Source organism: Saccopteryx leptura, chromosome 5 (assembly GCF_036850995.1).
Source record: "Saccopteryx leptura isolate mSacLep1 chromosome 5, mSacLep1_pri_phased_curated, whole genome shotgun sequence".
In the NCBI taxonomy this organism is placed as follows: domain Eukaryota; kingdom Metazoa; phylum Chordata; class Mammalia; order Chiroptera; family Emballonuridae; genus Saccopteryx; species Saccopteryx leptura.
Genome location: NC_089507.1, coordinates 216,955,034 through 216,967,181, shown reverse-complemented (window position 1 = coordinate 216,967,181; position 12,148 = coordinate 216,955,034). Strand labels below are relative to the sequence as shown.

Genomic DNA, 12,148 nt, shown 5'->3' with positions numbered 1-12,148 from the left:
GTGCCCCTTAGTCACACCTGCATCTGGAAAGGACTTCACATTCACAGCCCAGGTTTCCTGCATGAATCCAACCCCTGAGAAATAAGTCCCAAATAAATCTAGTAGATTTGCTGGAGAATCTGAGACTTTGCATGGAGAGGATGATCGAGGTTCCAGAGGGGAGGGAACTTCCCAGGTGACCAAGGCCTGGATTGCTGCTTCTAAATGATGACTCCCTGTGGCTGCTGTGCAGGCTCCGTTCCCTGGGTTTTCTTTCTCCTAATCTCTCCTCCGGTCTCTGCTGAAGACCTCTCATCCCCATCAAGACATCACTGTTCCTTAATGGACTGTTCAAGTCCTGCATTTTCATGGACCCTTTATTGGTACAGTCTCTTTAGACTTCCATATTCTAAGTGCAGATTCTTTAGCTGTGACCTCTCCTTCAATCATGAATCAGCTCTTGGGGCGTGTTATCTATTCATGGGTTTAAAGACCCCTAAATACATGTTGAATGGCATGGCCCCTCATCTCTCCAATCCACGAGTCCTGCTTAGAGACATCAATCTACTAGTTGGTTCAAGAGAGCTGATTCAAGCACTTGTTGTTTTGCAGCCTAAGGGCCTGGAGCTTTTGGCCTTTTCTACTCCCTCCCTCTGAGCCCAAATGGCCCTATTTGACAATTCCATTGTCCCTGGCTCTGATTTTATGTTTGGGCTAGAAAGTCTTCACTGGAGAGGGTCTGTCTAGACCAGGGGATAGTCAACCTTTTTATACCTACTGCCCACTTTTGTATCTGTTGGTAGTAAAATTTTCTAACTGCCCACCATTTCCACAGTAATGGTGATTTATAAAGTAGGGAAGTAACTTTATAAAACTTATAAAGCAGAGTGACAGCAAGTGAAAGCATATAATAATAATTACTTCCCAAGTACCTTATGTCGGATTTTCGCTAAGTTTGGCAGAATAAATCTTCTTAAAACAACTGTCTATAGTTAAAACTATCTTTTTTATTTATACTTTGGTTGCTCCGCTGCCGCCCACCAGGAAAGCTGGACCGCCCACTAGTGGGCGGTAGGAACCAGGTTGACTACCACTGATCTCGACCTTAGGAAAACTGATTGCTCAGTTGGAATTTGTCAGAAGCACAAATTGGACGTCAGGCTTTGAAAACCAGAAAAATACTTGAGGACCAAGAATTTAGAGGTTGAAGGTAGGGTGGGCTGGGCTAATGAAATGTGAGCTGGAAGCCTCGCCACAAGCCTGCCTCCTTTCGAGCTTACAGCCCCGCCCCCAGGCCATGAGCCACGCCCACTAAGCTCCCGGAACCCCAGGGCGGGGCTCTGGGACCGGAAGTGCGTTGCATTGGAGCCCATTTTGTCATACGTACTTCCGGTGGTGGCGGCGGCGGCGGGAAGCCGGTCGGTGCAGGGCAGGTAGGCCTCGGTAGAGGCGAATCCGGCGGGAATCGGAGCCATCAGAACCGCCACCATGGTAAGGAGGCGGAGGCGGGCGGCGCAGAGGCTTCCCCGTCTGTTGTGGTCGGGCGGCCGCGGGAGGGCACCTCTGTTTGGGGAGGAGGTCGTGATCGACTGCTCCTGGCGATGAAGGCCCGCGGCCGCTCCGTCCCGGCGCGAAAGCCTCGGACCTTGGACGGGATGCGGGGAAGGGAAAGCCGACCCTGGGGGACGCAGACCGGGGTCGCTCGGTGGGGGCCGAGGGTGGAAGCGCGGCTTTCGGCGCCGCTGGAGCCACAGCGCTTGGGATCCTTAGGGCAACGAGTCACCTTCTGCAGAAGCAATGGTTGCGCGTCTGTGCTTCGGGAGCGGGCGCCGGGGTCCCGGGAGGACGAGGGGGGACCCGGGGGGAGGCTGTCAGGCTTGCGAAGGACTTGGGGCCGGAGGTGGGAGGGCTTCTGGCCGAACCTGGAGAGGGCCCTCGGGGAGGGGCCGGGAGAGAGGATGGCCGCGAAGGGCTGCAGGAGGAAGACCCGAGCCCGTTTCTGCAGCCTCCGTGTGCGTCTGCATCGCGGCGGACTCTTTGGGCGCCGGGGCTGCACGACGAGGTCGTGTTTCCTCCCTCCACCGAGGTCACGTTCTGGCGGCTGGGGCCGCGGGTCCTAGAACCCGGGGGCGGGGTGTGGGGGTGTCACGCCGCGGTCCAGTAAAAGGAACGGCGCTCCCGGAGGCCGGGCGGGCGGGCGGGCGTCCTTTCAGGGGTTCAGATGCTTCCCCGAGCGGAGTCCAGGGTGCTCCAGCGAGAATGGGAGGGGATGGAATAGGGCCGGAGCTTGCAAGAATGAGCAGAGCACGGGACGTTCCCGGAGGGGGACGGGGTGGGGTGGGGGGGGAGTTGGGGGAGAAGAAGGGGAAGGGGATACGGAGGCCTGGGTGGGACCTCGGATTCTGCAGGCCTGACAGGTGTGACTTCACCTTGCTGCTGGTGGGGCCGGCCGGCCATGGAAGGATGTTAGCCCGCCAGGTGACACGAACTTCGTGTTTCGGGAGGTCACTTCGCTCTGCCGGGGTTAAGGTGTTCGGTGAAGTTTTGTAAAAGCAGGGGGACCGGGTAGGAGACTCGTTGGTGAAATGGGTTGGACGCGTCAGCCCCGGATGCAGGCGGATGCGTGTTGAACGCAGCGTCTCGGCATCGAGGCTCCTCCCCAGCTTCCGCGGCCCCAGCTGTAAAATGGAAAAATAAGGGAGCTGGTTGTGGGAATCAAATGCGGTATCTACCCAGCGCTGATCACAGCGCCCGGGTGGGGGCCAGAAAATGTGGCCACGAAGGTGGAGGCCTGTCTGGGTGTGTGTGTGTGTGATTGCAGGGCAGTTAAAAGGGTCGTGGAAGGGAGACTGGACCGCCGAACACGGGTCCTGCAGGGTGGACTTCAAGGTTCTAACTCACACATTTGTAGGTTCAGAAACCTGTTCTTGTCCAGGTTCCCAGAGATGAACGACGTATAGGGGCCAGCGCCAGTCAGTGATGATGGGTGGCTGGGACACGGATCAAATGCCAGGTCATTTATTTCTAGAGAGAAACGTACCTGCCAAGGGCAACCTCGTGACGTCTCTGTAGTCTGTTGTAGCGAAGGTGCCTTGCAAGCCAGGTTAGAAAGCAGAAAATGTGTTTTGTTTTGTTTTAATTCAGTGAGAGGAGGGGAGGTGGAGAGACAGGCTCTCTGTGCTCCCTGAAGGGGATCCACCTGGCAAGCTCACTAGGTGGTGGTGCTCTGTCCATGTTTGACGTTGCTCCCTAACCAAGCTCTTCTTACCCTTCGGGAACATGGCTTGGAGCCATCCTTGGGAGTGGGGCAACTCGCTCCAGTTAAGCTATGATGGGGGAGGGGAGAAACAAGAAGGGGCTCGTGGGGAAGCAGATGGGCACTTCTCTGCCCTGATGGGGAGTCGAACCTGGGACATCCACGCGCTGGGCCGGAGCTCTACCACTGAGCAAACCCACCAGGGCCAGATTTTTTTTTTTTTTTTAAAGAGACAAAGAGTCAGAAATTGGGACAGACAGGAAGGGAGAGAGATGAGAAGCATCAATTCTTTGTTGTGCCACCTTAGTTGTTCATTGATTGCTTTCTCATATGTGCCTTGTTCCGGGGGCTACAGCAGAGCAAGTGACCCCTTGCCAGTTGACCTTGAGCTGGAGCCAGCAACCATGGGGTCATGTCTAGGATCCCACGCTCAAGCCAGCAACCCTGCGCGCAAGCTGGTGAGCCCACGCTCAAGATGGATGAGCCTGCGCTCAAACCAGCGACCTTGGGGTTTTGAACCTGAGTCCTCTGCGTCCCAGTTCGACACTATCTACTGGGTCACTGTCTGGTCAGGCCAGAAAATATATCTTTTTTTTTTTTAAAATAAATTTTTATTTTAATGGGGTGACATCAATAAATCAGGGTACATACATTCAAAGAAAACATTTCCAGGTTATCTTGTCATTTAGTTCTGTTGCATACCCATCACCCGAAGAGAGATCGTCCTCTGCCACCCTCCATACAGTTCTCTCTGTACCCCTCCTCCTCCCCCTCTCCCTCCTTCCCTCTCCCCACCCCCCGTAACCACCACCCTCCTGTCCATGCCTCTTAGTCTCGCTTTTATGTCCCACCAATGTATGGAATCCTGCAGTTCCTGTTTTTTTCTGATTCGCTTATTTCACCCCGCACAATGCTACCAAGACTCCACCATTCCGCTGTAAGTGATCCGATGTCATCATTTCTCCTAGCTGAATAATATACCATGGTGTATATGTGCCCCATCTTCTTCATCCAGTCCTCTATTTTTTTTTACAGTGATTAAAAGCCTTTAAGCAAACTCTTGGCCAATACAGCAAGAATCCATAAAAGAGTAGTGTCCTTAACATGTTCACCAAGTCCAAGTTGGCCCCATCACCATGCCAAATCCCTGAAAAATGCAACCCAACCACAGTTCAGTCTGTTAGGAGCTGTCACAGGGAGCAGGAGTCCAGGAAAGTTCCACACAGGAAAAGTCCGCATGGCACTGGAATTGTCACCATTCGATACTTTGCAGCTCATGTCCAAGTCCCAATGACCGCTGCTTCTAGTTGGTAATGATTCAGGTAGACTGGAAAAAGCCATTTGCAGCATGCGTGGATATGGAGCTTCTGTTCTCCTCTGCCTGCAGAAAATGTATCTTAAAGACCACTTTGTGTTCAGACTGATGAGCACCCTGGCCACCAGGAAGTTTCTCTCCTGAAGGTAGTGTTGGAGGCACACTGACAAGTTCTCAAATGGGGGCGACAGTTTCAGCTCCAGGCTGATCATCTCCTTTCTGATAAGCGTGTGGTTGATTGGATTTTCAGTGCCAGTCCATTCCAGCTCTTTTACCCAGTCTTCGTAATGGCACTGAGTCATATACCAAAGTGTGTGTGACTTCACAGTGGCAGGGGGCTATGATCTGGTCTGGACAGGTGGGATTGGTTTAACTAAAAAGACCCGCTCTCCTCTGAAACTTACCCAGCCTAAACCAAGGCAGTGGTCATACGACACGATTGGAAGTTGTGGAAGACAGTGGGGGCAGAAGTCGGAGCTGAAGCCAGGCTAACAGGAGGATTCCTGGGCAGGGACTAGGGCTGTGCGGAGAAAGACGCGTGGGAAAGAAGGCGGCAGGAGGGTTGGGAAGGTTCCTGGAGAGCTGCTCTCACCCCTGCTGACCCCCTTGCAGACGGTGGGCAAGAGCAGCAAGATGCTGCAGCACATCGACTACCGCATGCGCTGCATCCTGCAGGACGGCCGCATCTTCATCGGCACCTTCAAGGCCTTCGACAAGCACATGAACCTGATCCTGTGCGATTGCGACGAGTTCCGGAAGATCAAGTGAGGCGGGGCTGGGGGGGGGGGGAGCGGAGCGATGGCTGCGGTGGCGCTGGCTGGTCCCTGTCTGGCGCTGGCTGGTCCCGGTCGTTTGCTCTCCGTGTCACCGGGCGGGTTTAAAGGGCGACACGGGACACGAAGATTCCCTTCCGTAGCCCAGCAAGCCTTCCTCTGGAGTTCAGCACATGGCCGTTGTGAGGAGGCTGCTGGGCTGTGGTTCTCCTCCTTCCTTGTGCCCCGGGGACTGGGCTGAGGGCTGGTGTGCTCCCCACAGGTGTGTGGGGGCTGATTGTCCGGCCTCACTGCCTGTTTGCAGAGGTGCAGCCTACAGGGCTCTCCCAGGCCGCGGGCTGAGGCGGCTTCAGGAAGCCTGACCCTCTGCAGGGTAGCGCTCAGCTCCCCCAGGGCTTTGGGGCCAGTGAGTTTTGTTGATTTTTATAGAAACAGTTGGAGATGTTTCTACTTTCCTACAGTTTATAAGTGACCGGATAGCTCCTTTATGTTAAGGATTACAGATACTTAAGTTTCTGGCCTACTAAAATATGTGGTCTAGCTTTTTGTCCTTTATTTTTACATTCAAGGCATCTTGAGACCCAGGAGGTTGTGTGATGTCCATGGTCACCAGCTCTCTTTTGCTCGGGAAACGGTCCATGTCATGTTGCCAGCAGCTGCGGATTCCCTCCATACCCTCTGGGGCAGCTGTCCTCTGTGTGGCGTGGGGTTAGGAAGTACAGGACACAAAGTGGGCGTGGCTGACTGCAGGTGTTCACAGTAAAGAAGAGCCGCATCGGCGCAGAACTTCTGTTGTTCCAATGGAACTGACTTTATTCCAATAGTAAAAATATGTTTATTAGAAAATATTTTTAAAAAATGTATGAGAAAAAAGGTAAAATGCCCAGGAAGATTTGTTTTTCTGACTGCAAAAGGACAGTATATACTTTTATTTAAAAATACAGAAAGGGGCCTGACCAGGAGGTGGTGCAGTGGATAGAGCTTCAGACTAGGATGCAGAGGACCCACGTTCGAAACCCCAGGGTCACCGGCCTGAGCTTAGGCTCGTCCAGCTTGAGCGTGGGCTTACCGGCTTGAACGCAGGGTCACTGGCTTGAGGGTGGGATCATAGACATGACCCCATGGTTGCTGGCTTGAGCCCAGAGGTCTCTGGCTTGAAGCCCAAGGTCACTGGCTTGAGCAAGGGGTCACTCGTCTGCTGTAGCCCCCCCCCCCCCCAGGCACATATGAGAAAGCGATCAATGAACAACTAAGGAACCACAACAAAGAATTGGTGCTTCTCATCTCTCTCCCTTCCTGTCTGTCCGTCTCTATCTATCCCTTTCCCTGTCCTCTCTGTCACCAAAAAAATATACAGAAAGGGAAAAAATGTTCATCTACAGAAAACCATTTTATTATAAAGTAGCATTAAAGTAAAACCTTTGAGTTGATTTTTAAAACCAGGTATTTTTTCTTTCCTTTAGTTTCATCAAACTGGCTTTGGGATTTTCTTTTTTTACCCAACTTGTGGCTATTTTTCACAGTTTACGCTCATGTTTTGTTCTTCTTTTTCTGTCTGTGGCTGTTTGGGGAATTCTGTTTTTGTGCTCTGAGGACAGAGGTGTAGTTTTTCTTTAATTAACTGTCAGTTTTCCTTTGTGGCTTTGTTTCTGTTGGGAGGTGAGGGACAGAATGACCGGCCTGTGGGGTTGAACTGGTACTAGAAGAATCCCACTGGTAAGTGAGGTGAGTGGGATGCAGGTGACTTGAGAATTGTTTCGGCTGCCTTTTGACGCTGGGAGGACCTTCAGCTGAAGGGAGGGGACAGTGATCGCAGAGGACGGACTGAGGGAGGGCCCCGTGGTGGTTGCTACAAGAACACGAGCCGTTGCTGGGCTTTCGTGACTTGTCCTGTCTCTTGTTCTGCTCCTGCTCTTGGCATGGGAAACGGCCACCTTCAGGGTCACAGACTCAGCCTGTGACCCTGTCTAGAGGAGCCGTCTTAGGGAAAGTTTACGTACCATCTGTCAGGAGATAGACAAATCCTGGAGGTTCCTAGGTGGATGACCATGAACTCGACCACCTTTCTCACGGTGCTTTCTCTTCCTCCTGAACCTGTCGTTAGGCCGAAGAACTCCAAACAGGCAGAAAGGGAGGAGAAGCGGGTCCTCGGGCTGGTGCTGCTGCGCGGGGAGAACCTGGTCTCCATGACGGTGGAGGGACCGCCTCCCAAGGACGTGAGTCAGAGCGGGCGCCCTGCAGCCGGGTGCCGTGGCTGCGCCAGGACCCAGGGTTTACTTCATCCCGGCAGGCAGCTTTTGAGATAGGCTACTCCCACTTATAGATAAAGACTGGTTTTCAGTCACTCGCCCAGGGAGTCGTAGCTGGTGAGCGGTGACGTTGGCATAGACCCCCGGGCAGTTTGGTTCTGTGAACACCGACCTCTGTTTAGGAGAAGGGCGGCTTTAGAGATTCGAACCAAATTTGTCTCCCCCTGTTCATTTTAAGACATTTCATCAAAGGAATATTCCCCCCCTTTTTGTCCACATGTGTATATATTTTAATAATAATGTGCATGTAACATTTTGTTTGCTTTTCATTTAATGTAAATATGTTTTACTTGACGTATACAAATCATGTTAATGAAGTGACTTAAAGCTATTCTCAAGTGAGTACACAGTAGCTTGTCCTAGTCATTTCCTCATGTTTTAGACTTCTGTTGAAACTTTTTCCAGTGTAAATGTCTGCAAGGGATGTTACCATATATTTTGGTCCAAAGCATATGTACAAATTCATAACTCCTGGCATTTATTTTCAGAAGCGTCGACTATTCTAATGTAGCCCATTATAAAGGTTCATGACCATAGCCAGTTTTGTCATAACTCCATCATTGACAGATGGGAAACAGGCTCAGAATTGTGGGCTTATAAGAGCCACTGTCACCCAGCAGGTGACAGTCAGAGCCGGGACTGAAGCTCATGTGTCTGATGGCAGGTGAAGTGTTCTTGTCTCCGCGCGCGTCTGAATGGAGCTGGCCCTTTGCGGGTCCCCAGGCGTGCGTAGAGGTGGTTTGTTGTGGCACGTGTCTCCAGACGTCCCCTGGAGCTCTTCTGGCCTGCTGCGGGTGACAGCCAGGCACCTGCTCTTAGGAGGGGAGACGGTTCCCACCTGCGGGCGGATCGTGTCTGGAAGTTGTAATGCCCTGTACGTCTGAAGGGCTCTCTGGGCAGTGGCATTCCAAAGGATGTGTTGGATTTTCTAGGCCACAGGCATTTTTAGCGTGACTCTTCATTTTCAGACTGGCATTGCCCGAGTGCCGCTTGCCGGAGCTGCCGGGGGCCCAGGGATCGGCCGGGCTGCTGGCAGAGGGATCCCGGCGGGTGTCCCCATGCCCCAGGCCCCCGCAGGACTCGCCGGGCCCGTCCGTGGCGTTGGTGGGCCGTCCCAGCAGGTGAGGAGTTGGGAGGGGCGCAGTGTCTGGCGGGTGGAGGACAGAGGGCTGGTCCACAGCTTGGGAAAGTCCCGAAGGGCCAGCGGACTCTCAGGCTGTCAGTGGTCCGTGCGCTTTGAGTGTGTGTGTTCCAGAATGCAGCAGGTCGGAAAGCCTGGCGTGTGAGTTACGGTGATGGGTCAGTGAAGAGGTTCATCACAGGTACATTAGCCAGCTGCACTGGAGCAGAACGCTTTCGTGACAACGTTTGAAATCCACCGTCTTGTGAAGACGCGGCGCCTGCTCCGACTTGTGTTGGGACCCTGAGCTCGGGCCTGGAGGGTGGGAGGGGGCTTCAGGCTTGGTCTCCTCTGGAAGGTGGTCTTGTATAGGAAGTCTGACGCCGAGCGTGGTAGCTCAGGTGTTTGGAGTCTGCGGTTTCTTCACCGGGTTGGGGGGCGAGGGGTCGCTGCATTGCACGTTGTTAGCCTGACTCCCCTCCCGTGTCCCGCAGGTGATGACCCCGCAAGGAAGAGGCACTGTTGCAGCGGCCGCAGCTGCGGCCACAGCCAGTATCGCAGGGGCCCCGACCCAGTACCCCCCTGGCCGTGGGGGCCCTCCCCCACCCATGGGCCGAGGGGCACCCCCTCCAGGTGAGAAGCCCCTGCGGAGACCACCGCTGTGATCAGAGAGGCCCGAGCTGGATTGATGATGACACACCGGGACTGACACTGGTGATGAGCGTTCTGGTCAAGCAGGATTACTCTGAGGTCCAGCCTGGCTGATGACCAGGAACCAGAGCGCTGCAGGCCCCGGTCTCTTTCGTCCCAGTTTGCTAGGAGATGCTGGGACGGTGGAACCGTCCTGTCTGTCTGTCTGTCTGTCTCAGAACTTGGTGTGTGTTTTGTACCTTTTGACAGACACTGAGCTCAGTTTTGGGGGCTTTTCCCTTGCAGGCATGATGGGCCCACCCCCTGGGATGAGGCCTCCCATGGGCCCCCCAATGGGGATCCCCCCTGGACGAGGAACTCCGATGGGCATGCCCCCTCCAGGAATGCGGCCCCCTCCCCCGGGAATGCGAGGTAAGGGCCCGCAGCAGTGACTGGGACTCCCTCCCGAGGCCCTGGTGGGTGGGGGTGGGGAGAGGTTAGGTCTCTGGGCTCTCAGGCCTTATGAGGGCGAACTCTTCCAGGACAGCTGAGCCCAGAGAAGAGAGGGAACAGCATTTCTCACACTGACCGAACTCCTCTGCTCCCAGGAGTTTCTCTGTGCAGGGCACTGCTCTTGGGCGCTGAGAAATAGTGCATGCCCGGGGTGCCCGGGAGGGGCGCTGAGAAATAGTGCGTGCCCGGGGTGCCCGGGAGGGGCGCTGAGAAATAGTGCGTGCCCGGGGTGCCCAGGGAGGGGTGCTGAGAAATAGTGCGTGCCCGGGGTGCCCGGGAGGGGCGCTGAGAAATAGTGGGTGCCCAGGGTGCCCGGGAGGGGCACTGAGAAATAGTGCGTGCCCGGGGTGCCCAGGGAGGGGCGCTGAGAAATAGTGCGTGCTCGGGGTGCCCGGGAGGGGCGCTGAGAAATAGTGCGTGCCCGGGGTGCCCGGGAGGGGCGCTGAGAAATAGTGCGTGCCCGGGGTGCCCGGGAGGGGCGCTGAGAAATAGTGGGTGCCCGGGGTGCCCGGGAGGGGCGCTGAGAAATAGTGGGTGCCCGGGTGCCCGGGAGGGGCGCTGAGAAATAGTGGGTGCCCGGGGTGCCCGGGAGGGGCGCTGAGAAATAGTGGGTGCCCGGGTGCCCGGGAGGGGCACTGAGGAATAGTGCGTGCCCGGGGTGCCCGGGAGGGGCGTGGCGGTCACTGCCGCACGCTCTTCCTCTGCCAGTGCTCAGTAACTGTGACAGGCTCTGGGCTTTGCTGTACTGCTTAGTAGGTACATCTTTTCGATTCCAGTTTGAGAAATGCTGACGTAGATCAGCCCTCACTTTACAGATAAGCAAAGAGGCCCAGATGCCCAGACTGGTGTTTTTTGCACCAAGCCATGTGGTTTCTCAGGTAACCCAGAGCCGCACAGCCGTGTCTCCAGTCTGAGTTCTCTGCTCTGGGGTTTTGCAGCCTAGGAGCCTGTCAGCCCTAGAGAAGCCGCAGTCTGCGTGTGCACTCCCGGGCTGGGTGACCGCAGGGCCGGGCGGGCAGGTGGGGACTGGGCTTGCAGGTCAGGCACTGACGGACCTTCTCGCTCTTACTTCAGGCCTTCTTTGACCCTTGGCCCCAGAGTCATGGAAGTAGCTCCTCGGAGCCGCGGGCCCCGTTCCCAGTCGGGTTGGTGGTTATGCTGTTGTGCTGGGGTCTCACTGGGTTGTCTGGTTTCCCTTGCAGGGCCCCCCACCCTGGGAATGCACCCACCAAGGCCCTAGGCTCATCTCGGCCCTCCTCCGCTCCCTTCTTGTGTCCTGAAAGACTGTACATAGTCCTCTTCCTCTGTGGCTTGTGAGACAAATTTATAATAAACTCTTCGTACAATGTAAATGGACCTGATGTTTCTGTTCGTTTTTAGTAAAACCTCTGGTAATATCAGGTGCTTAATTCCGTCAAGAGTAGTGCCTTGGAAAAATTAGCTGTGATCTTAGCTGCTGCCTTTATGAAATAGTCCACACATTCGCAGAGAAGCACAGCCCCATCCCAGGGGAATAGAGAACTGAAGTACAGTGAGACATTCTAGCTTGTCACTGGCAGAGGAAGTTGGTTGGAACGAACACTCCTGCACTGTGAGGGAGGGTTGGGACTGGTGTGTCCTCTGAAGGGAGCTCACCTGTAGCTTCTTGAGCAGAACTTCAGATTGTGTTTGCTTCTGCACAATAAAGCATAAAGTCAACGCCACATGGAAACCCTATTGGTAGGAGCATTTTTGGTATAGCTTTCTCCCAGGGTTATACATGGACATGGAACCCTACCTAACAGTTGAGTTGTGGGGCCTCCATGGTTTCTTCCCCCCGAAGCCGACGTCTGGTTCATAAGGTGGTCACCGAGCGGCTCTCTAGTACTTGGTTCAGCCGGCTGAAAGGGGACAGGTGCAAGAGGTCGCTGCTGTCTCAGATAACTGTCTGTAGGGAAGACGACTGTAGATGCAGAGAACCTGATGGAAATAGAAAGCTGAGGAGGAGGGTGCTTCTCCAGGAACGGCAGGGCGCTCAGCATGACCCACGGGTGGAGGGCGCTTCTCCAGGAACGGCAGGGCGCTCAGCATGACCCACGGGAGGAGGGTGCTTCTCCAGGAACGGCAGGGCGCTCAGCATGACCCACGGGAGGAGGGCGCTTCTCCAGGAACGGCAGGGCGCTCAGCATGACCCACGGGTGGAGGGTGCTTCTCCAGGAACAGCAGGGCGCCCAGCATGACCCACGGGAGGAGGGCGCTTCTCCAGGAACGGCA

General features: G+C 55.0%; 1 protein-coding gene across 1 annotated transcript; it reads left to right on the top strand.

The window, feature by feature from the left end:
* The first annotated feature begins 1,349 nt into the window (after positions 1 to 1,349).
* On the top strand, positions 1,350 to 11,251 carry SNRPB (small nuclear ribonucleoprotein polypeptides B and B1). Its single transcript, XM_066384270.1, has 7 exons — positions 1,350 to 1,470; positions 5,163 to 5,314; positions 7,428 to 7,539; positions 8,601 to 8,753; positions 9,247 to 9,385; positions 9,689 to 9,814; positions 11,098 to 11,251. Exons 1-7 carry the CDS (start codon positions 1,468 to 1,470, stop codon positions 11,133 to 11,135), a joined length of 723 nt encoding a protein of 240 aa, XP_066240367.1. The 5' UTR covers positions 1,350 to 1,467; the 3' UTR covers positions 11,136 to 11,251.
* The last annotated feature ends 897 nt before the right edge of the window (positions 11,252 to 12,148 follow it).